Below are 24682 nucleotides of genomic sequence, written 5' to 3'. Positions count from 1 at the left end.
ATTATTATTATTATTATTATTATTATTATTATTATTATTATTATTATATATGCCATGATCCATCACATAAAATTACCTGAAACTCCCAGGCACCTTGTACTATAGATTCAACCATGTATGCCTAGTACATAGCACAACTCTGGCACACAGCATACATAATAAACACTGGCAGAAGAAATAAGTTCTCCTACATCCTGGGATCTAAAAGAGACAACTTTTTTTTAAATTAATTTTATTTTATTATGTTAGTACCATACATCAAATCATTAGTTTTTGATGTAGTATTCCATGATTCATTGTTGGCGTATAACACCCAGTGCTCCATTCAATACGTGCCCTCATCAATACCCGTCACTGGGCCAGCCCATCCTCCCATCCCCCTCCCCTTCAAAACCCCCAGTTTGCCTCTCAGAGTCCACAGTCTCTCATGGTTTTTTGCCCTTGCTTCCCTTGCCTTTGGTGATGTGTCTAGGAAGAAGTTGCTGTGGCTGAGATCGAAGAGGTTGCTGCCTGTGTTCTCCTGTAGGATTTTGATGGATTCCTGTCTCACATTTAGGTCTTTCATCCATTTTGAGTCTATTTTTGTGTGTGGTATATGGAAATGGTCCAGTTTCATTCTTCTGCATGTGGCTGTCCAATTTTCCCAGCACTATTTATTGAAGAGACTCTCTTTTTTCCATTGCATATTTTTTCCTGCTTTGTCAAAGATTAGTTGACCATAGAGTTAAGGGTCCATTTCTGGACTCTCTATTCTGTTCCCTTGATCTATGTGTCTGTTTTTGTGCCAGTACCATACTGTCTTGATGATGACAGCTTTGTAATAGAGTTCGAAGTCCGGAATTGTGATGCCACCAGCTTTGCTTTTCTTTTTCAACATTCCTCTGGCTATTCGGGGTCTTTACTGGTTCCATACAAATTTTAGGATTATTTGTTCCATTTCTTTGAAAAAAGTGGATGGTATTTTGATAGGGATTGCATTAAATGTGTAGATTGTGCTAGGTAGCATTGACACTTTCACAATATTTATTCTTCTAATCCATGAGCATGGAATGTTTTTCCATTTCTTTGTGTCTTCCTCAATTTCTTTCATGAGTATTCTATAGTTTTCTGAGTGCAGATTCTTTGCCTCTTTGGATAGATTTATTCCTAGGTATCTTATGGTTTTGGGTGCAGTTGTAAATGGGATTGACTCCTTCATTTCTCTTTCTTCGGTCTTGTTGTCGGTGTATAGAAACTGACTTTTGTGCATTGATTTTATATCCTGCCACTTTACTGAATTCCTGTATGAGTTCTAGCAATTTTGGGGTGGAGTCTTTTGGGTTTTCCACATAAAGTATCATATCATCTGCAAAGAGCGAGAGTTTGACTTCTTCTTTGCTGAATCGGATGCCTTTTATTTCTTTTTGTTGTCTGATTGCTGTGGCTAGGACTTCCAGTACTATGTTGAATAGCAGTGGTGATAGTGGACATCCCTGCTGTATTCCTGACCTTAGGGGAAAAGCTCTCATTTTACCCCCATTGAGAATGATATTCGCTGTGGGTTTTTCATAGATGGCCTTTAGGATATTGAGGTATGTACCCTCTATCCCTACACTCTGAAGAGTTTTAATCAAGAAAGGATGCTGTACTTCGTCAAATGCTTTTTCTGCATCTATTGAGAGGATCATATGGTTCTTGTTCTTTCTTTTATTAATGAATTGTATCACATTGATTGATTTGTGGATGTTGAACCAACCTTGCAGCACAGGGATAAATCCCACTTGGTCATGGTGAATAATCCTTTTAATGTACTGTTGGATCCTATTGGCTAGTATTTTGGTGAGAATTTTTGCATCCATGTTCATCAGGAATATTGGTCTGTAGTTCTCCTTTTTGATGGGGTCTTTGTCTGGTTTTGGGATCAAGGTAATGCTGGCTTCATAAAATGAGTTTGGAAGTTTTCCTTCCATTTCTTTTTTTGGAACATTTTCGGAAGAATAGGTATTAATTCTTCTTGAAATGTTTGGTAGAATTCCCCTGGGAAGCCATCTGGCCCTGGGCTCTTGTTTGTTGGGAGATTTTTGATTACTGCTTCAATTTCCTTTTTCTATTTCTTCCTGGTTCAGTTTTGGTAGTTTATACATCTCTAGGAATGCATCCATTTCTTCCAGATTATCTAATTTGCTGGCATAGAGTTGCTCATAATATGTTCTTATAATTGTATTTCTTTGGTGTTGGTTGTGATCTCTCCTCTTTCATTCATGATTTTATTTATTTGGGTCCTTTCTCTTTTCTTTCTTATAAGTCTGGCCAGGGGTTTATCAATCTTATTAATTCTTTTGAAGAACCAGCTCCTAGTTTTGTTGATCTGTTCTACTGTTCCTTTGGTTTCTATTTCATTGATTTCTGCTCTGATCTTTATTATTTCTCTTCTGCTGGGTTTAGGCTTTATTTGCTGTTCTTTCTCCAGCTCCTTTAGTCGTAGGGTTAGGTTGTGTATTTGAGACCTTTCTTGTTTCTTGAGAAAGGCTTGTATTGCTATATACTTTCCTCTTAGAACTGCCTTTGCTGCATCCCAACAATTTTGGACAGTTGTGTTTTCATTTTCATTTGTTTCCATGAATTTTTTTAATTCTTTTTTAATTTCCTGGTTGACCCATTCATTCTTTAGTAGGATGCTCTTTAGCCTCCATGTATTTGAGTTCTTCCCGACTTTCCTTAAAAGAGACAACTTTTAGATCAATGGTTACAACCTCAATTCCTTGGCACAGTGATATATTTTATTTGTAAAATGATTTCTCATTACTAACAAAGTACTAAACTTTGCAAATTTAGTTTCTTTTGTGCAAATGAGTTGGGTTTTAATGTTATTCCCTAATAAGACTGTTGTCATTCATCTCCATCCAAATGCTGTCTTAAATGAACAATGAGCAGTGGGAGATGAGGCTGAAGCTTGAAGGACTGTACCTGGTCTATGCTGTAGCCCGAGGTGCACGGCCCACCTGAACTTCATCTGCCAGGTATGTCAGGGTAGGTAAACAGAGGAGTATGGCTCCATCAGAGGACCACAGACTTCCAGCTTCCCTCTTCAGCAAACAGACCTCTAAGAATGAAGTCTTTAGAGCCAGATAACAAGAATGGCCCCAGAGGGCAACCAGCGAAATGCTGGCCCAGTGTACATCAACACGGTACATGAAGCACAGAGCAACAGGTCTATAGTCATCCATTGCTACCTAGATAGAAAGAATTGCCTCCCACTCACTGTAACCTAGGGAAAGGCAGAGATGCTGATGTAATGGCAGACACCAACACAACAAAGAAGGTCCAGTGAGACACAGGAGAGAGCCATGACAAAGGCACCAGGACCTCAGGACTAGGCTTGGTGCCGGTTATACACTTGGGACCTGCTATTTTTCCACTCCATCACTTTGCACACCTGTTATTGTTTATGACTTAAAATAATGCCCTTATTGTTCATCTTTCTTTTTTTAATCTTATTTTATTATGTTTTGCTAATCACCACACATTACATCATTAGTTTTTTTTTTTTTTAAGATTTTATTTATTTATTTGAGACAGAATGAGAGAGAGAGAGAGAGCACATGAGAGGGGGGAGGGTCAGAGGGAGAAGCAGGCTCCTCGCCGAGCAGGGAGCCCGATGCGGGACTCGATCCAGGGACTCCAGGATCATGACCTGAGCTGAAGGCAGTCGCTTAACCAACTGAGCCACCCAGGCGCCCTACATCATTAGTTTTTGATGTAGTGTTCCATGATTCATTGTTTGTGTATAACACCCAGTGCTCCATGCAGAACGTGCCCTCTTTAATACCCATCACCTGGCTAACCCATCCCCCCACTCCCCTCCCCTCTAGAACCCTCAGTTTGTTTCTCAGAGTCCATAGTCTCTCATGGTTCGTCTCCCCCTCTGATTCCCCCCTTCATTTTTCCCTTCCTGCTATCTTCTTCTTCTTTTTTTTAACATATAATGTATTATTTGTTTCAGAGGTACAGATCTGTGATTCAACAGTCTTGCACAATTCACAGCACTCACCATAGCACATACCCTCCCCAATGTCTATCACCCAGCCACCCCATCCCTCCCACCCCCCACCACTCCAACAACCCTCAGTTTGTTTCCTGAGATTAAGAATTCCTCATATCAGTGAGATCATATGTTCATCTTTCTTGATGGACACAAGGCAGGACTTGTGACATGACAGTTTCTGGCACATAGTGGGCACTATCACAAATATCTGCTAAATGCATATGCTCTTGTCTTCTCATACCTTTTGAGTATGAGAAGGAATGGCTGATTAAGCAAGAATTACACTTCTTATCATAAACAGGCTCCAAACTCACTGAGGGTAGGGATAATGGTCGAATTGTTTATTGCTGTATACTCAGTTTGTAGCACCCTGTAGTCCTTCAACAAATGTTTGCTGAATAAATGAATGAATGAATTCATATATCTTATTTAGCTATAGATTTGTTGGTAAATTAATATAGTTCACTTCTGATATCATTTTACTTCATTCATTCAAAAGTCTGATAACTACTAGAAGACAGGCCCACGGGTACTAAGGAAAAAGAGCTGGAAGATTTCTGTCCACATGGAAGTCAGGGTCTAAACAAGAGAAACATATGAACAAATTATAACAGTAAGTTTGTTAAATTCAAAAACTGAGGTTTGTGCACTTTAAACAGCTTCAGTCAGAAAGTGTCCTAATCAGGAAGAAAGTCCTAAACAGGGGATGTCCCAGCTGTCTATTCATGATCATTACATGTGAGTGGAGACTACCCATAATTGTGTTTGCCAGAGGACCAGCCCTAAAGGCAAGAATTACACACCAGAGGCCCCCAAACAGATAGCATTCCTGATCATAACACTGCCAGGTAACCCGTTTCAGACTCTTTGGTTGTCATTTAACTTTCTCAAACATATCCCAGAGAAAATGTTAGGATGGTGATGAGCCTATTCACTTTAGCTGTCCCAATATCCCACCAATTACAAGGCCAACTATTTAAAGGAAAGCTCTTAATTTAGCTCATTTATATAAATTTCAGTATTACATAAGCAGATTTGCCATCAGACTTTGAATCCAAAGTACTTAAGTAGTATATAAGTATCATGAGAGTCTTAAAGTTCACACATTTCTTGGTTTCTAAAATCCTTTTCAGAGCAGCATATCCCTTTATAAACAATTGTTAGTACTATTTTTTAAACCATATTTTAAAAATTATATTTTCCAATTACAAAACATAGTTCCCATTGCTAAATGATGCTATCATGATCCAACAGCTAACTTAGGCTTAGGAACATAATTGTATGTGCTTACTTTAGCACTTTGTCCAGAAATGTCAACCACTTGAAAATGCAGAAGCATATTATACAATTAAAATTGTACTTATTCAGCATTGTGCAATATTTAGCACTTGTTCCAGTTACTGACCCATGCGTAATAAACCATCCCCAAACCTAGTGACATAAAGTAAATAGTTATTTCTCATGGTTTTGTGGACTGGGTTTGTGGACTGAATGTGGACTGACATGGTTTTGAGAGCTGACTGTTACAGAGACATCAGTTCTCAGTCTCTCTTATAATTGCAGTCAGTTGGCTATAGCTAAAGTCATTTGAAGGTTCAAATAGGCCAGGTGTCCAAAATGGCTTACTCACATGGCTGGCAGTTCATGTTGGCTGCTGTGTGGAGTGCCTATCTGTGACGTCTCCACAGGACTTGTGGTCTTCACAGCATGGTTCCAAGAGACACAGGCAAAAGTTACAAGCTTTCTTAGGATGGAGCCTCTGAGCTCCTAGAATATTAACTCTGCTGCATTCTATTATTGGTCAAGCAAGTCACTGTGGCCAGCCCACATTCAAAGGAAGGGAAGTTAGATTCTACCTGTGGATGTAAAAAGCAGCATGTGCATGCAAGAAGGGAAAAAAGTGATGGCAACCATCTTGAAGACACCATTACCACACCAACACACATTATGTTTCAGGCGAATGGTTCTAGGTTTGTTCGTTTGTTTCCAAAATATCAAGTTAAGAAATACTGAATGATAATGTAAGTACCATTAAAAAAAACTCTGCATAAAAATCACATATGATGGGGACGCCTGGGTGGCTCAGATGGTTAAGCATCTGTCTTCGGCTCGGGTCATGATCCCAGGGTTGTGGGATCGAGCCCCATATCGGGCTCCTGGCTCAGCGGGGAACCTGCTTCTTCTCCCTCTGCCTCTCCCCCTGCTCATGCTCTCTCTTTATCTCTGTGTCTCAAATGAATAAATAAAATCTTAAAAAAAAATCACATATGATGCCTGGGACCAGTTCAATCCCTCACATCAATATAACTCTACCCTTGTAACCCTAAATACAGTAAAGAGAACTTAACTCCACAAAAGACTTTTGTCCATTTTCCTATAGGATAATTTACCTACCCAATAAATTTGTCAAAAGTATGAAATCCAATTTATTTTAAGTTTTCATCTCTTACTATCAAAGCCTACAGAAATTCAGGGAACCAATTATCACATTCTAGAATGCCTGGACCAGAAGTCCTATTTTAACCTGGGAACATCATTTGATGTGCCAGAAAAGTATCCCTAAACCAGGGAACCAAAAGTTTCTTTGCTGGTGATTTTAAGAGAGCTGACTAGCTCATGAGCATAGTTGTACAGAGAATTAAAAAAGGAGGCACTCTGCCAAGTGGGTCGATGACCATCAAAAAGAATTTTCACAGAAAAGAAAAGTGGAAAAAGAAAGAGAGAAAATGATGCTGTCAGTCCCTGAAAGGGGAGTTATTTTTCAAATGGTCTGATTTTCCCTTTTACAAAGGAAAGGCAGCTTACTGTGTTAGAATAAGAATGTTCAATTTCATGCAGGTGTATGTTCTGAGCCAAATAAAATACAACAGTATCTCAAAGCCATTTATCTTAAATGATTCGTGTGTAAGGCATCTAAAATCCCCCAAGAACTATGTGTGGAAACAAAGATGTATTAATTCCAAAACCAAATTAAAGACGTTTTCAAATAGTGGCAATGAGCCATACCCTTTTGTCCCCACAAGCACAAAAGCTGGTGAAATTTAGAAAAATCCAAAATAAAAACACATTTCAATGTTTTCTCTCAAGTCATAATAAACTTTTAAAAGTTTATTAAATTTGTTTTTAATCTCTTCCTCTTTTCTAGATATAAAAACACTCTAAATCTAAATTTCTAAACCTACTAGCTATTCTTCCTGTCTCTACGTGGAACATCACCATACGCTGAAGTGCCCCTTCCAAGCATCTCAGGTTCACCAGGGACTCCTCCCTAGTCTTCACCACCTACACGCAGTACATGTCTACACCTTTTCAATACTGTATCAAAGGTGTCTCTCATATACGTTCCTACTTTCAAGTCCACTGGCCACCTGGTGTGGGCTCCCTGTCTAGCGCAGCTGGCTGCCTCAGGCCTCCTGACTGGGTCTCCCTGCCTCCAGGACGGCCTCCTTTCATTCACACTTGAGGATATCTTCAGAGAAGCCTTTCTAAAAGAGAGCTAATCATGTCATCCCTCTACTCAAAATAAAACACATCACACAAAACAACACACTTCCAGGATTTATACCAACTCCTCCGTCCTGGTCTGTCACAACTGCAGCCGGACTCCAACATGCATCCTCAGACTTAGTCACAGCGGAGAGGCCACCCTACGGGATCTGGAGCTACTACCTCTCTTTGCCCCAGCGGTTACATCTGCCCAGCATGCCCTCCTCCCTATTCCTCAAAGCTCAACTCAAATACCACCCTCTCTCTAGCGTTTCCTGGAATGAATTCACCCATCCCCTTCCTGATTCAACAGGCTTGCTTCTGCATCTGTCTGTAGGTTTTTTAGGAATGCCTCATAATGTGTTCATGAAGACTGCAAGCCAATTCTTACCCTTAAAAGGCCGCTTTCTGTTCTCAACCAAGGCTACAAAAATCCTCTACAATGTTCCTGTAGCTGCGAAAATTCTTCTTGCCTCTTCTTCCTCTTAGCATCCACTTCTCACTTCTCCTCCAGCATCTTCACCCACAATGAATTAACTATTCTCTTTCCTTCAACATCATGCTTACATTGCATCCACATGGTGCACCATATGGGTGCTCTGGTCAGATATTTTTGTATAGTTTTCAAATTGCTACAATGGCATACCACCCCCATAGCCTCCAGATAAATTCAGCAGGGCCTGATGCCCCAGGACTCTGAGACATACTACTCTGGGCTAGCCTCAGAGACCGAGGGTCTCACTGCATGGTGTCAGAAAAAAAGTGCAAAGTGCACATGTTTGTTTAACCCACCAAAAACCTGAACTACCTGGGGATCAGGGACAGGAAGTTTCATGAAAGAAAATTAACACAATATAAAACAACATAAAAGACTTGCTGTTACTTTGAACCATTGGCAATTACTTGCATCTTCATATTTGTAAGAACTAATCTGGCTCTTCCCACAAACAAGGCTGGAGAGACAGCTGTGATCTTGAAACTTATGTAAGCTAATTGGGTTTCTAAGTGGTGTTCAAAAGGCAGACTCTCTGAAATAACTTTCTAATTGGTCCAGGTGCTTTCCATGTTGAAATTCAAAAGTGATTAAGTAAGATGTGAAGCCTTCTGTAGTAAATAATTACAAAAACAATTCCTTTTGAACCTAATGTTTACAAAATGGACATTTATGAGCATGTGCCCCATTTCAGTGAGAGTGTTTTGGCTCAATGTGTCTAAGACAATAAAAACCTAAGGTTCATAATTTCCAGATGATTTTTGTTCCTAAGTGTAATGTACTAACTTGGGACTTGAGACATTACACATAAAAATATCTATCTCAGATATAATTTAGGGTGCTCAAGAAGACCTTTTAGACAAAAGGACTACAGAGATAAGGAGGGGAGGGTCTGCCAGGGTGCCTGGAGCATCTCTAGGCTTAAAACCCCTGGGAAAATAAATACTGCCTTTTGAGGTTGTTTCATTTAAAAGGCGTGGTTTGAAGCCACAGTGTCCAAACTAAGGAATCCCTCCTACCCACGTGCAAAAGAAGTCTTCATCCCCACGAAAAGCTGTCTCCTCCAACACCCAAGCAAAGAAACGAGCCCATGAATGGGAAGGAGAGAAGGTAAATAGGAGAGAACCTAGACAGAGATGAGAAATGGTTCATAATGCATTGCCCTGTGGGAGGCCTGCCAAGCCCTGACCTGAGGCAGACTGACCTCTCCACATCCTGGGAAACAGAACCCCTTTGTCCAAACCTAACACAGTGGCCTAAACCACATGGGCCTGTAAATAGGGATGCTTCCCTAACTAAATGGAGGTGTTGATTGGTCATGAAGTGTAAGACTTTCTGCTTCTATCTGCTTTCCAAGCAGAAAATTAATCTAGAGACATTAATTAAGTACAAGAAGTTATCCCAACAAACCTAAATAGCTAAGATAAATTACTGCTTTTAAAATGTGGAAAAAAACCAAAGAACATCACCTTCACACTAAACAGAAAAACAAACAAACAAAAACAAACAAACAAAAAAACCCACTGGATAAGCTACATCATTGTTTTGAACCTAAGGTCATGGGATGTTTTGTGAGTCCCCAGACAAGCAGGTGAACTGAATGCCACAGAGATGGAACACAAGAACTGTTTCCTCTTGGTCACAGCACAGAGGATGAGGCAGCTGTCAGCTCAGTGGGTGGGAAGAAAACAAGTAAAACTTTAAAGGATTCTTCAAGGTCCATTGTGGGCTATCAGGATGGTTCAGAGTAGAATCGGGGGGACCCAAGCACACTGGAAGTCCACACCATTCACAGCTTCTTTTCCCTTGGCTCCCCAGGTGCTGGTGAGAAAGATGATGGGCAGGCGGGGAGGACTGGAGAGCCCCATCATGACGCAGGCTATGGGGGCCTAACGAGGTTTCAGGGTGGAACAGGCACACCAGAAGGCACTCGTCTGTGTTCTCGTCCCTGCGTGACCATCAGGTGGTGACTGGCCACCACCAGGGAACAAGCACAAGGCCACAGACCCTCCTGACACAGGAAACAAATGCCTTCAGTCTCAGCCGTGTCTTGTATCTCATCTCTGTCAGGAGGCAAAAGCCATCACCTGCTGGGGGTGAAGCAGGAACCCCGTGCACACCCTGGTCCCAGGTGAAGGGCTCTGCCTCTGGGGAAGAAGAGAAGCTTGCCCACACCCCGCACCCTGCAGAGACTCAAAGGGGAGGCACTCTCGGACCTGCTTTTGCCCAAGACTCACACTGATGTGTAGAAGAGGTCTGCTGCTGCCAGAAGAGGAGTGACAACCTCACTTATACCCCAAACTCTCCACTGACACAAGGCCAAGTTCAGCCACCTGCCCTTCTAGACCTGTGCTGTGGAATTTTCTGGGATGACAGAGATGTTTTATAACTGTGCTGTCCAATACAAGAGCCACAAGCTGCATGTTCTATGAATCAGCCTTAATTGTAATTAAATTCCAATTACTTGTAATTATAATTAATAATAGCCACATGTACCTTGTGCCTAGGACACTGCCGCTCTAGACCTGAACTAAGGCAGAGGCAGAAGTTGCCCACCACAGGCTCAGAGTAGGAATGCTGAGAAAGTTCCACTTTAGAGACTCAGGTACATAGCACTTGCCTCCCCCTATTGCTCGAACAGGAGAACCAAGAGAACCCTCTGCCCCACTCGCATCTCATGCTGAGTAACCGGGTCTGTTTGGTAGAGGAGAATTACTGCAGAAAACCCCTGACCACCCAGACTTCCCAGTAAGAACATGGAAATAGCAGCCCACCACGGGAGAAGCTTAAAGCCTATGGTACCTATAGCAACAACAAAACCCAAAGCTAGTTCAACTATTGACTAGATTGGCTCAACCCCTCACATTAATGGCCTGGCAGAAAAAGGTGTACCTATTTCCAGGTATAAGTAACATTTACCTTGGTATCTACTATTCTTTCACACACGTAATAGGCATTGAATAAAAATTCTGTGTGACACACAAAAAGCAACTCCCCCAAACCCATTATCAACAGACAGAATAGACAACACAAAAAGATCAAAGGATGGCCCAGATGGTGAAACTATCAGACAATTTAAAGTAACTATAATTAATATCTTAATATCTTAAATCCAGTGAAAAGGTGGACAACATGCACGAACAAATGGGTAATCTTAACAGAGACATGGAAGTGATTTTTTAAAAGCCAAATGGAAATATGAGAAGGGAAAAACATGGTATCAAAGATGAACTCCTTCAATAGGCAGACTGGGAACAAAAGAGGAACGATTCAGTGAAACTGAAAATATATGAATGGAAATTAGAAACACAAACAACAAGAAGAAAAACACTGTGGTTAAAAATCAAAAAGCAACCAAAGCAAAATGAAACCAGAAAAGAACTACCAAGAGCTATGGAACAACATCAAACAATCTAACACATGTACTCGACATCCCTTAAGAAAAAGAAGGAAAGGAAGGAAATAAAGAAATAATTTCTAAAACACAGCTGAGAATTTTCCAAAATATAGCTATTAATAACAAACTGTCAATACAAGCAGGATGGATACAAAGAAAAACACATCTAGCACAACAGTGTTGAAAACCAAAAATAAGGAGAATATATAAATCATTGAAGGAAATGGATAAAAGGAAATTAAGCCTTGGACTTAAGCCGTGGCCTCTCCATAAAAGACCAATGACTGTTTAGCCTTTTAGCAAAATGTAGATTCTAGCAAAATTGTCTCCCACATTTACAGCCCTTACTGGACCACATAAACGATAACCGGAATGAAAGGATTTTGTGTTCCCTCACCAAGGCATCCATGCGGTAACCATAGAATGCGAATCTGAGGGTGCAGGCATGGCATGGCATTTTGTGTAGACTAACCAAAACTTCTCAAAGTTGTAACTCGCTGAATAGTATAGTTTTTGTTGTTGTTGTAACAGAATTAAAATGATCTTTGGAGATAGGGCAAAATCGCCCGCAATTAGAATGATCTAAATACTAAACGTAATGTGAATACAAAACTGAAACTGAAATGCGTTATGGTCCAAATGTAATGATATCGTTTTTGTATTTGGTCCTATAAAATCCAAGTAATATTGGGGAAAATATGAATTTGCAGAGATTATTCCTCTAGAACTTTTTTTAAAAGTCTCTTTTGGTTCTTGACATTAATTAGATTGCATTAGCTGATAATGAGCTTTTGGAAAGTTGCACTAATATGCAAAGAATATCTGTATCCATTCAATGCTTAGGAAATATAATTTCAAAACTAAAGCTGTCTATGATAAAATACAAATAATGCATGAAAAAGGATTAGAGTTTGAGGCAAAACCTGAGAGGCTTAGATTTACTTACCCTGTTCCTCTTGAGTACTCCACTAATTGTATGGGATTCTGTCTAAAATCCTGGGTGCTTCTAGTTGAGACCCTGTTGGGTGCTCCCTTAATCAAAGGCTGGGATTTGTTTTCTTTTCCTGCAGTTAGTGCTTGAGAGCTGCTAAAAGGTACCACCTGCACCTGGATACCTCAAGGCAGTTCCAGGATCCTCAAGTCAAGGCTCAAGTATTCAAATGAACATGAGACTTTTAAATTTGGGGTCGTTACTGCAGTTTGTTTAGTTTAAAAATATACAAGAAAGTACATCAGCTGGTAGAGTCAAAATATTCAAGTAAATAAAAGGCAGATGTATGTACTAGGTAAGGGGGTCGGCTCTGCAGCCGATCTGCTTGGGTTCCCATCTCATTTCTGCTCCTTACTGGCTTGGGCCTCAGTTTCTCATTTTTTAAAAAAGGGATCATAATAATATCTACCTTATAGGGGCCTAAAAGAATTTTTAAATTCATTAACAAGTTGTTATGAGATCTAAATTCTGTAAGGCTTCTTAAATGAATAAATGTGAAGGCCCAGACCTGGCATGGGATTAGTGGTCTTTATAACTATTTGTATCGGTCTCATTAATAAACTTTATATTAAAACAAAGTAAAAAACTAATCGAATTGGAAATATCACTTTCTTAAGGGGACCTAAAAGGTATTTTTTTTCCTGCAGTGATTTTCTTCTGTGGTATAATCATGCCTATCATCCGTAATCAAGTGCAATAATATAGTTATGTACCCATCATGCCCAGATTTTGGTTAACATCAGTAGTTTCACTGAGAGGAACCAGGGTTCCTTGTATGCTGGCAGCTTTAAAACACATTATTAACATCACTATGAAGACTGCACACATACGATAACTTCTTAGGCTGAACTAAAACTAACTTAAATCTCTTTAATAATGCTCATGGTGAAATAAATATTTAAGTCATATCATTATAGGCTGTCATATTTGTCTAATCCTTTATTGTTTATGAAGTAATTTTATACTCAGTAAGTACGCCAATTACTAATATTCATATAATATAAATATGATGTTATAAACCAGAAGGGGAAACCTGCTATGGATTTGCTTTAATGAGTAGAGAAGCTGCCTCTGTCCTCCACCAGAAAGACAAGAAGAGTGATTTTCTTAACAGGACCTCTGAGGGTATCTTTTATGGCCTACAGAACTGAAGTGGAAGGCTAGAATATTATTATACTGGAAAGGATATTATTATTATGTGTTTTCTCTAAAGTTTGTATTTTATAGCTAAGGTAAAAAAGTGAAATCCAGGAAAGGCCGAAATTAGAATTGCTCTTAGGGGATTAAGCAGGTCTCTTCAAAGCTGGAAAAACACATCATTTACGTACAGACCATAAGCACCTTTAAAAGGCCAGACTGAAAAGGATCTGTGTGAGAGATGATACAGTGGAAAGACAGGTAAAGCAAATTCAAGAACTATTTAAAACATCAAATTTCCAAGTGGAAAGTTCATATAAAGTATCTAATTGTGCCCTAAACAGAATAGTGGGTTAAGAAACGTAGCTGGATGGAGGGTGAGCTGCTCACGGGTTTTTATATAGCAGGTGAGGCAGATGCTTGAGTTTGGGAAAGCCGTATGTAACAGAATGACAAGAGTGCAGTGACAGGTGTTGACAAGCTAAAAAACACAGGGCACCCTTGGAAAAGAATGGAAGGCAGTACCAGGCAGCACCCTGTGGAGCAGTGAGTTGTCCTTTCCTGTTTTCTGTCCCTTCCGATAACTTACATTATTTTCAACATCTTTCTTGCAAATGTATTTGCTCATGTGTATTAATTAGTGTTCACATGCTTACAGACACGCCTCTCTTCAAGAATGTTCCTATTACTGGCAAATGCTCTGCAAGGCACCATCTTTTATACTTTTTTTTTTTTTTAAAGATTTATTTATTTTATGTGAGAGAGCAAGAATGAGAGAGAGAGAGTACATGAGAGGGGGGAGGGTCAGAGGGAGAAGCAGGCTCCTCGCCGAGCAGGGAGCCCGATGCGGGACTCGATCCAGGGACTCCAGGATCATGACCTGAGCCGAAGGCAGTCGCTTAACCAACTGAGCCACCCAGGCGCCCCCATCTTTTATACTTTTTAGTCCTAAAATGTTGTGATCTATTTATTTGGCAGTTTGCCATTGATAATTCTTATTACTCCTGAGCACTTATTCCTAATTCAAAGAATGGGGATCCTTTCGGAATTTGGACTTTTGTTTCTTTCATTGTTTTGTCTTTCTTTTAATTAATCCCCAAAAGTCCATCCTAAATATGAACATATAATTTTAGATACATCACTTTTACTTTCTCATGCCAAGTTAAATATCTTTTCAAAAAAAAACTAAGTATAGTTTTATAATAAATATTAATGAGACAGAATATAATCTTACCCTGGTGTGAGTACGAATATGCATCTTCAGTCCATCATTTTTACTGAATCCTTTTTCACAGTAAGGGCATTGATAGGGACGCTCACCTGCAAAGGAAGTCTCCAGGTCAGAAAAAAGTAAACTAGCAAAGCAAGCACTGCCATCACTCCCCCAACTCATATCCTAATCACCAGGTATGCTCTTTGCACGGCCAAAAAGAGGCTCCCTGCACAGCTGGGATGACACACCATGGGCGCTGCAGGGCAATGGGCTGTGCCTTCCCCTCCTGCGGAGAGGGACTGAGCCGCAGAGAGGGACTGAGCCCAGAGCACTTCCAGCATTTCAACATTGGCCAGCAGCAGGCTTCTTGCATATTCCTTTTATTTATTTTTATTTTTTTAAAAGATTTTATTTATTTGAGAATGAGCGAGTGAGAGAGGGCACACGAGCAGGGGCAGAGGGAGAGGCAGAGGGAGAAGCAGACTCCCTGCCGAGCAGGGAGCCCGATGCGGGACTCGATCCCGGGACTCCAGGATCATGACCTGAGCCGAAGGCAGACCCTTAACCGACTGAGCTACCCAGGTGCCCCAGCATATTCCTTTTACTACTTGAGCCCAAATTAAATCTTCTGATTTTAAGAATCCCTTAAAAGGACTTTATATTAATCCATTCATTCTGTCACTGTACTACTCATTATAGGGGTCTTTAATTGATTTATTGATTGTTTTAACAAAGAAAGACTTCATATTCTGTCTCAGTTGGGGTGATGAGTTTCAAAAGAATTTCACACATTGGTACAGGTTAAACAGAACCACTGGTAGTTTAATAATTGATCCATACTTGCTGCTATAACTGCGTATCTTGCATCCAGAGGTTATTATTTAGAAAAGAGCAAGCCATTAAAAAAAAAAAAACTTACAAGTAAACGTACACATCACATTAAAAAAAAAAAATTCTACTGTGAAATGACAAAAATGTCACAAAATTTAGTCTCCAGGAGGAATCTTAAGCTGCCCTCTAGTCAAAGCCTAATTATTTAGAAAGAACAGTAACTCAAAATCACTATTTCTTCTTTATTGTCTCATTTAACAATGCACTTACATGGGAGGATGCTAGACCCTACAATCAAAGATGGATAGAGTATAATGTTTGCCTTCTGCAAATGTAAAACGTCCTATCTGTCTTTCTTTTCCCTCAGGGACAGGGCTTTTTACAAGCAGCACAAGTTAGTCCTTTACTCCCTCGTGTCCCATTTGATTCTCATTCTCCTTCAATCCGGGTATCACTCGCATTATTCCAGCAAACTCCCCTATCAGGTCAACAATGAAGTCCCTGTTGCTCCAATGGTCACTTGGCATCACGGTCTTCCTTGATCTCTCCCTAGTCATGAGATGACAGCGACATTCTTGAGGGGCCTTGCTCTATGAACTGAGTGTTTTCAGCAGTAACATCACAGGGGAGCGAATATAGCAGAGCCCCCAGCACAGCCGCATTTTCCCAGCCTCTCCCTGAGAAGGAGCACCCAGGACTCTCCCCTTGAAGTGGGCACTGTAAAATGATGACAATCCAGAATGGAAATAAATAAATAATAAAGTAACAATGGCAGTACAAACAGAAACAGGACTCTTTAAAGAACTATCTAGACTTGCCAACTTCTTCTGTGAGATAAAAATCAACCTTTGTACTAGATAAGTGGACCTGGAATTTTTGGCCTTATTGTAATTATGACCCTATGGGTGTCTTTATTGTCAGAAGACTGAAGGTGTAGAGTCCAATTTATCTGAAAAACTATGGAAGTATAATCTTATTTTAACACTAAGTTGATAATATATATTTATCTTAATTCCAGATCTCTCTGTTGAGACCTGGTCTTGAGATAGCCATATGTCAACCAGGTATCTTCATTTGGATAGCCCATGAACAAGTCAAATACAGCATTCTTAATTCATGTCTTCAACTTCTGATCCTGGGTATCCTGTTTATTCTGTCCTGATTAGTTATACCACACTCACCCAGTTACCAAATAAGAAACTGAGCCCTCCAGCGTACTTCCTTTTACTCACTACCCCCTGCACCTAGGCTCTAAGTCATACTGATTATTTCTAGAATTCTCCTTGATGATGATGACAAAGATGAAAATAATATTAATAGCAATAGCAGTAGCAACAGTATCAGCAGTAGAAGGAGTAGTAGCAACAACTATCATTTACTGAGTTCTTGACCATCTAACCTTTCCCATGCATACCCCCCTTGCAAAAAAAGAACTGAAGAATACAGCAAAACGCTAATCTGATGGTGGTAACACCTGCATCATAGAATTCCAGATAATTTTTTATTTCCTTCTTCATAAAGTATGAAAAGCAAAGTAAACTTTTAGATTTTCAATATTTATCTTACTTTAGTGATAGATAATGAAGAATGCTAAAATGTTTATTAACAAGCCAATCAAAAATCAAATCTAGATTACAAATAAAGCATGATAAAAATAGTAAAGTGGTTTACACTTACAAAAAGTCATTTCAACAATTTTCTAGCAAGCCTAAAATAATTTAATATTCATGGCTATTCTCTTTGTATAGCTTTAAGTGTTTTCTTGCTCTCCAAATACCAATAGACTAGCCAGGAAACAAATCAAAGACTCGCAGTCATCAGGTAAATTATATGTTAATTAAGTCTAATATAATATACCAGGTTATTATTTTCTTTCATAATAGCTAAATTGATTAAGCAAGGAAAGGGATATAGCTAAGGAATTTTAGAGAATGCAGCATAACAAATTCATTCCCTACCTTACCTAGTGTCATATTATAGGAATTTTCTCTATAGACATGAAAATGTTAACTTTTCTCTTGTTAGAAGCATAGATTTTCTCCTTTTTTTAGAATCTGATTGTCCTGAATTTGAATAATACTTGTCCTCTTTCTAGTTATAACTCTGGGGAGGTTCTTCAACCTCACTGAACCTCTGAAAAATGGGATAAATTGTATCTATCTCATAGGGACAGTGACCATATATTCAGGTTTGCCTAAGGCAGTCTCAGTTTATGCTGGTTATCCCAGAACAATGATTAACAGTACTCCCTTCACTTTCACCAGTTTCCCAACTAGGACAATAAAAATACCCAGTTAACTATTAGGTTTGAACTGTGCCCCCCACCTCTAATTCATATGATGAAGTCCTAACCCCCCCACTCCAGTACCTCAAAATATGTCCTTGGAAATGTTCTCTGAGTAGTGTGGATCCCTAATCTAATCTGACTGGTATCCTTATAGGAAGATGGTCATATGAAGACAGAGACACACAGGGAGAACCCCATGCAAAGAGCACAGAGATGCTGCCACAAGGCAAAGAACTACCAGAAGCCAGGACCTAAAACAGATTCTTCCCTAGTGCCTTCAGAGGGGATGTGACCCTGCTGACACCTTGATCTCAGACTTCTAGCCTTCAGAACTGTGAGACAACAAATCACTGTTTAAGCTACTCAGTTTGTGGTACTTTGTTACAGCAGTCCTAGCCAACTAATACAGTCACCTGACTCACAGTGTTGGCAATTATTATTTTCAATGATGTCTATCTCTCTGCTGCCCATGAGGCTGATGTAAACTGCCCAGAAGAGAAACTGGTATCTCTAGAGGACTGAATTGCTGCCCCATCCCTACTCCAACACTGAAATCCAGTGATACTGAGCTGGTATGTTTGGGAAACTTGAGTAAGTCTAACTCTACTTATTCATTCTACTCTCCCAGACTATAACTCCAGTTTTAAAGAATGTCACTGGGTAAATGGCTTTGATAAACAAAATTCATTTGAAATCTAGAGTATGTGGTTTGCAAATCAGCCCAGACTGTACATTAAATTGCTACCTTCTCTACCTGTTTGGTTGGAGCATCTTTGCAGGAATCCTGCCCTTAAGACTCTGAGGACAAAGCCATTTGCGGTCCCACATAATCTGAAGCTGAAGGTTCCCTGTGTAAGTCAACATGCTAATAACTATTAAAGTCATTTGTCTAATTTTCATACTAAAGGAAGCTGTTATTCTTAGTTTTTTCACATTATGCATATGGCATCTTCCTTCATTATTTCAAATTATTGTGATAAATATGTCTCTAGGAAATACATTTGTCTACACATAAAATTATTCTGGAGCAAATAGGAACCAATCTTCAATTTGAGTTAACCCTGAGAATATAAATCTTTCTTTCTTACTTGAACAATGCCAGTACATAGGTTCTGATGTACAATATGAAGCAAATCCAAGGACCTACCATTTTTTTAGATTTCATTTATGTATTTATTTGAGAGAGTGTGTGAGCTGGGGTAGGGGCAGAGGGAGAGGGAAAAGCAGGCTCTCTGCTGAGCAAGGAGCCCTACATGGGGGCTCGATCTCAGGACCCTAAGATCATGACCTGAGCTGAAACCAAGAGTCAGACGTTTAACTGACTGAGCCACCCAGGTGCCCCAAGAACTACTATTTTTTATAATATCTCTGATAGATTTAAACATTGTCTTCATTTTGCTCAGGCTAATTAAAATGTTCAAATTTTAACTAACCTGAATATTAATTAATCTAGTAATTAGCTAAAAAATAGCTAAAAACCAATCTAAATGGAAATAATAATAGCTGAAACATATAGAACCTCTGTTCTGTTCAGAATGCCTAACGTATATTAACAATTTCAATTCTTGCAACCTTATGATCTAGGTATTCTATCCCTAGTTACAAATGAGGAAAGTAAGCCACTAAAAGGATAAGTACTTTGCTCAGGATGACACCGCTATTAAGTGGTGGAATCAGAATTTTAACCCTTAACTCTTATGCCATTACATAAATTAATAATACGGCTAGTATTTTGTGTAAATTAGGTTAACCTTTCTAAAGTTTTTGACAAAAACTCGGCTTCTTGCAATAGCAGTTAACATTAACCAGATCTTTCTGGCTGGTAAATTCAAGCATTCTTTTACTTATCAAAGCTCTTCAGGAAAAAGTAGGGGGCAGGTTAGGAATGTGTGTTATGCCTCAAAGCAGGTCCCAAGTGAATGCAAATACTAACATAATATAAAGCTGTGCATTGAGAACTATATATAGGTAACCACCTTCAAAATTTAGAAGGTAAATACAATACTGGGAAATATCTATGAGATTTAACTACCAATAGTCAAATTTAATGAACACAGTAACTCAAATAATATTGACATGTACATAATGGCAAAATATTTTTCACTTAACTAAGGAAAATAGATGAGTTCTTTGAAATGCTTCTTTCTTTAATTATGTTCTGACACTAAGCATTAAAATCCACTTGTGTTTTCTTCAAACATATCAAGGAACAAACAGAAACATTGATGGCAATTGTAGAGGTTGATTTTAAGTTTGATTTCCAAAGGTACCACAAAGTGGATACTCCATGAAGCTACTTTAGTCATGCATTAAATATTTTTTGAGCACATACCCTCTTCTCATTACTGTCCTGGGCTTTGGAATGCAGTTGCAAAAAGATTCACAAAGTCACTGCCTTTCAATTTTGCTAGTGTAATGAGAAAGACAAGAAAAAGTAGAGAAAGACCCCAAGATAGTTTCAGATACTGATAAACTACACGAAGAAAATAAAACAAGGAGATAGGTTTAAGGAAGATCTCTGTGGGAGTGAGCCAAAGGACTGAGCTAAAGTTGTTATGAAAGGCAGAAGAAGCGAATGAATGCCAATGCCAATCCTTGATGTCAATTTCACATGATTGAGGCACACTTTTTAATTCTTCATATTTGAATTAGAATTATTTAAGCTTACTGGGCTTGAAATAAGTGCCTCTAAATTCTCACTGCTGGCATACCTGAGATGGAAGTAGCTTAAAAGTATTTGAAATGTGTGGGGAGGAGTGTGGAGGATGCTCAGAAAAGAGCTCCAGAAAATTGGAGATGGCCTTCTAGATGCAGCTAGTGGTAACGAGAGGGGACATCTGGATGCCACAGGGAACACCTTAGAGTCTAGCCTGGCCCTCAAAAAAGTTGCCTTGAGTCTTTGAAGAAGAAAATGCACTACAACAATAACCATCCACTGGCAAATATGGCTAAAAACAATTGGAAGAAGTCACATTCTAGTTTAATATATGCCATTAGAATGACCATTTATTGATGTCACCATTGTTTTATGCAATATAATTTTAATTCAAGACATCAGAAATAACTCTAACCCTCATCAAAGGATTAACATATTAATATTAAAACAGAATCTTAAAATGGGTGAAGGGAGTGCATGTTGGCATGCATCTCCATGATAAAAGGACCCTAAAGCCACAGTTATCACTGACTATCCATCTATTGCTCCAAACTAACTCAACATCTAACAACTTGACACAAATCTTTTCTTAAGATCTATGTTTATGTAATAAGAAATTAACAAAACAAAATCTTGTAAACCTTGATATTCTTAAATTAGCCCCTGGATTTAAGAAATAAACTTGGCCACTCTATAAAAGGAATCAGAGATAAAATTTTATTTCAAGCTACTAAACACATTGACTGCAACAAATTTAGCAATAATGACCATGATCAACCTTGAAAATTAAAAAGTGTTAAAATGACAAATGGTTAAAATGATAAATTTTATGTTCTGTATATTTTACCACAATTTAAAAAGAGATGTGAGGGTTGCTGGAGTGGTGGAGAGTGGGAGGGATGGGGTGGCTGGGTGATGAACATTGGGGAGGGTATGTGCTATGGTGAGCGCTGTGAATTGTGTAAGACTGATGAATCACAGAGCTGTACCTCTGAAACAAATAATACATTATATGTTTAAAAAAAAAGAAGATAGTAGGATGGGAAAAATGAAGGGGGGGAAATCGGAGGGTGAGACGAACCATGAGAGACTGTGGACTCTGAGAAACAAACTGAGGGTTCTAGAGGGGAGGGGAGTTGGGGGATGGGTTAGCCTGGTGATGGGTATTAAAGAGGGCACACATTGAATGGAGCATTGGGGGTTATACGCAAACAATGAATCATGGAACACCGCATCAAAAACTAATGATGTAATATATTGTGATTAACATAACATAATAAAATAAAATTAAAAAAAACAACAAGAGATGTGTAATGCCAATGAGCCCTATGCTTTGAAAGATTTTAATGAAGCAGAAAAGCTTAATATATAATGTATACATTTTAAGAGATTTTGACTAAAATAAAGATTATTTTCAGAAAACAGTTTAATAATTTTAACTTTTATTTTGTCAGCATATTTTTAAAACCTATGAGATTTCAGGGTGCCTGGGTGGCTCAGTTGTTAAGCGTCTGCCTTCGGCTCAGGTCATGATCCCAGGGTCCTGGGTTCAAGCCCCACATCAGGCTCCCTGCTCCGTGGGAAGCCTGCTTCTCCCTCTCCCACTCCCCCTGCTTGTGTTCCCTCTCTCGCTGTGTCTCTCTGTCAAATAAATAAATAAAATCTTTAAAAAAAAAAACAAAAATGTATGAGATTCAGAGAGCTCTCATAATTTTCTAAAAAGATGAAAAGATGTATACACACAGAAAATGTAATTTAAGATGGAATAAAATTAAACTCCCACTTTTAGTGACTCCAAATTAAATAATGTTTAAATAATTAAATTAAATAAGGTTTAAAGATTTTGGAGCCACAGTTTTATTTTTCACTTTGAGTTTTCCGACGAAAATCAGTTTTGGAGAGGGCAACTTTCAAATGAAAAAGCCAACTTTGAAAGTGTGTGTTTCATGAAAAATAAGGTGGTTCCATGTGGTTGGACTTCAAAATAAAAGCTCTATATGGGAATTCTTTAGAACTTTAAATTTGTTTTCCACAAATATCATGGGACTGGCTTGTTTTGCTTTTGTGGACTAAGGAAATTGTTATAAGACATCAAAGTGACTCATTCTAAATAAAAATTAAACAAAAAATGTAATGGGGCAAGCACCGCCCAATCACTTGTCCAATTCCACCATTCTAATCCCCTCAATTTATGGAGCATCTAATAAACTAAAAGTACACTACAGAGAGAAGTGAAATGCTACCCTGACAGATGGGAGTAGCTCAAGTTCATTCTTGGCATTTCCTATGATTTGAAATACTTATTTTTTCTCCAGGAGCAAAAAGACCCATGAAACCCCACTGACCTCACTGAACCCCACATTGTTACTCTTAGAATGCTCCTATTAATTAAATTCTGCAAAAATATCACTTGATCTGAAGAAGTTAAGCCCAAGGACACCCTCTTTGAAAGAAAGACAACAAAAGTCTGAACTTGACATTTTCTCCTTGAGTATTTACAGAGATGCTCTACTTTTAAAATTGTAAAGAGTTTGCTATTAGAAGGAAATGGGCAGTAAAATACAAAAATCAAAATTTACTAAATGCGGAGATCTTTACTTCTCAAAATACTTTTACCACCTGAATCAAAACAAATCAAGTCTTTTTTTAAATGCCAGGTTCTATGAATGGAGCTACAAAAAAAAAAAAAAAAAAGTAAAAGATGCATTCTTCTCCTTAAGAATCTTACAATTAGGGCGCCTGGGTGGCTCAGTTGGTTGAGCGGCTGCCTTTGGCTCAGGTCATGATCCTGGAGTCCTGGGATCGAATCCTGCATTGGGCTCCTGCTCAGCGGGGAGTCTGCTTCTCCTTTTGACCCTACCCCCTCTCAGGCTCTCTCTATCTCATTCTCTCTCTCAAATAAATAAATGAAATCTTAAAAAAAAAAAAAAGAATCTTACAGTTAACAGTATCCATCCCTCATTTCTGAAGAGATGCCAAGTCAAATGAGGTGAGGTTCATAGGGAAGCAGAAAAATAGGAGAGTCACGTGCTCACTAATATTCTAATCTCAAATAAAGAGCCACAACTATTTTTGGGTTGAAGGCAAAATAAAAAATGAGTTTTACAGATGCAAACAAAATAGAATACATGATGCAGAATAAAAAAAAAGTACAAGAGCTAATGAATAGTTAAAAATATATAATTAGCTAGGAAGAGAAAGTCAAAGACTCCTTACTCGAGGCTTCAGTCGACCAGGTGTATAAATGACACCCAGCACACGCGATTTGTCTGAGGGAGTACGACTCCTTCATGTGCACACCGACAAAAGCAAAGGGGATTGCTTCACAAACAGGAGAAACATCTGAATGATCCAGACACTGGCAAAGTTTTCAAGGTTCTGACCAAGAAAGAAAAACTACATGAATTCTCCCTGCTACTGTATTAAGGGACACTTTAAGATAGATAAGTAGAGAAAGGTAAGGTAATTACTGATTTGGTTTTGTTGGTAGGGAGTCAGACTTCAGTGGGAAAACTAATCCTTTCGCCCAGCAGGTTCCCGTGTTTAGGAATTTCTACCAAAAGTTTTATTTAGCCTCATATTTATGAGCATAGTTTGTGAACAGTGGTCCTGGGGTGATGAAGTAGTTAAACCTCAGGAGCTGCACACGGAGGGGCTTCCTGCTAACAGTACCAGCAAGGAAGAATCAAGACTATATAACTTTGAGCAGCATGAAACCCTGAAAATGATTCTCCTAACCCCCCAAACTAGAAAAGGGGTAAAACCTTCCCCGGCCCTGAAGCACACTTCAGAGTCGTGGGAAAACAACACCCAGAGAAGTTGTCCTCAGGGGAGAAAGTGGTAGTAATGGCAGGAGGAAGCAAGTATCAGAGGAAACCCAATCTCTTGTAGTTTTCTTAAAGGACAATGTTGGTGTTCCAAATTTAACAGAGGTAGCTATTCATAATATTATGTAGAAATGGACTAATAGATAAAGCTGTTGAGATACAGGTGATGAAAACTGTTGCCTGCGACACTTCCATTTTTGAGGATCTCAGTGTACCAAAAAAAAAAAAATGAAGAAGTGATAAAAAGAGAGTTACTAAACAATGATATATTTTAAATGATCCCTCTTGTTAGACTCTGTGACTATATTACTACTTCGTTTGGTTCATGATGCTACATTCC

The 24682-nt window shown here is 38.9% G+C and overlaps 1 protein-coding gene across 2 annotated transcripts in view; it reads right to left on the bottom strand.

Moving 5' to 3' along the window:
- The window catches only part of PRDM5 (PR/SET domain 5), a 193026-nt gene that overhangs the window by 34951 nt on the left and 133393 nt on the right, over nucleotides 1-24682 (bottom strand). For both annotated transcript variants that reach the window (XM_021681494.1, XM_044912634.1), the window contains one exon: nucleotides 14763-14848. In XM_021681494.1, coding sequence (XP_021537169.1) covers nucleotides 14763-14848 — 86 coding nt within the window. The remainder of the gene's footprint in view (nucleotides 1-14762; nucleotides 14849-24682) is intronic.

Source organism: Neomonachus schauinslandi, chromosome 2 (assembly GCF_002201575.2).
Source record: "Neomonachus schauinslandi chromosome 2, ASM220157v2, whole genome shotgun sequence".
Lineage (NCBI taxonomy): Eukaryota > Metazoa > Chordata > Mammalia > Carnivora > Phocidae > Neomonachus > Neomonachus schauinslandi.
Note: the sequence above shows the minus strand (reverse complement) of the source record. Positions and strands in the feature narration are given on the sequence as shown.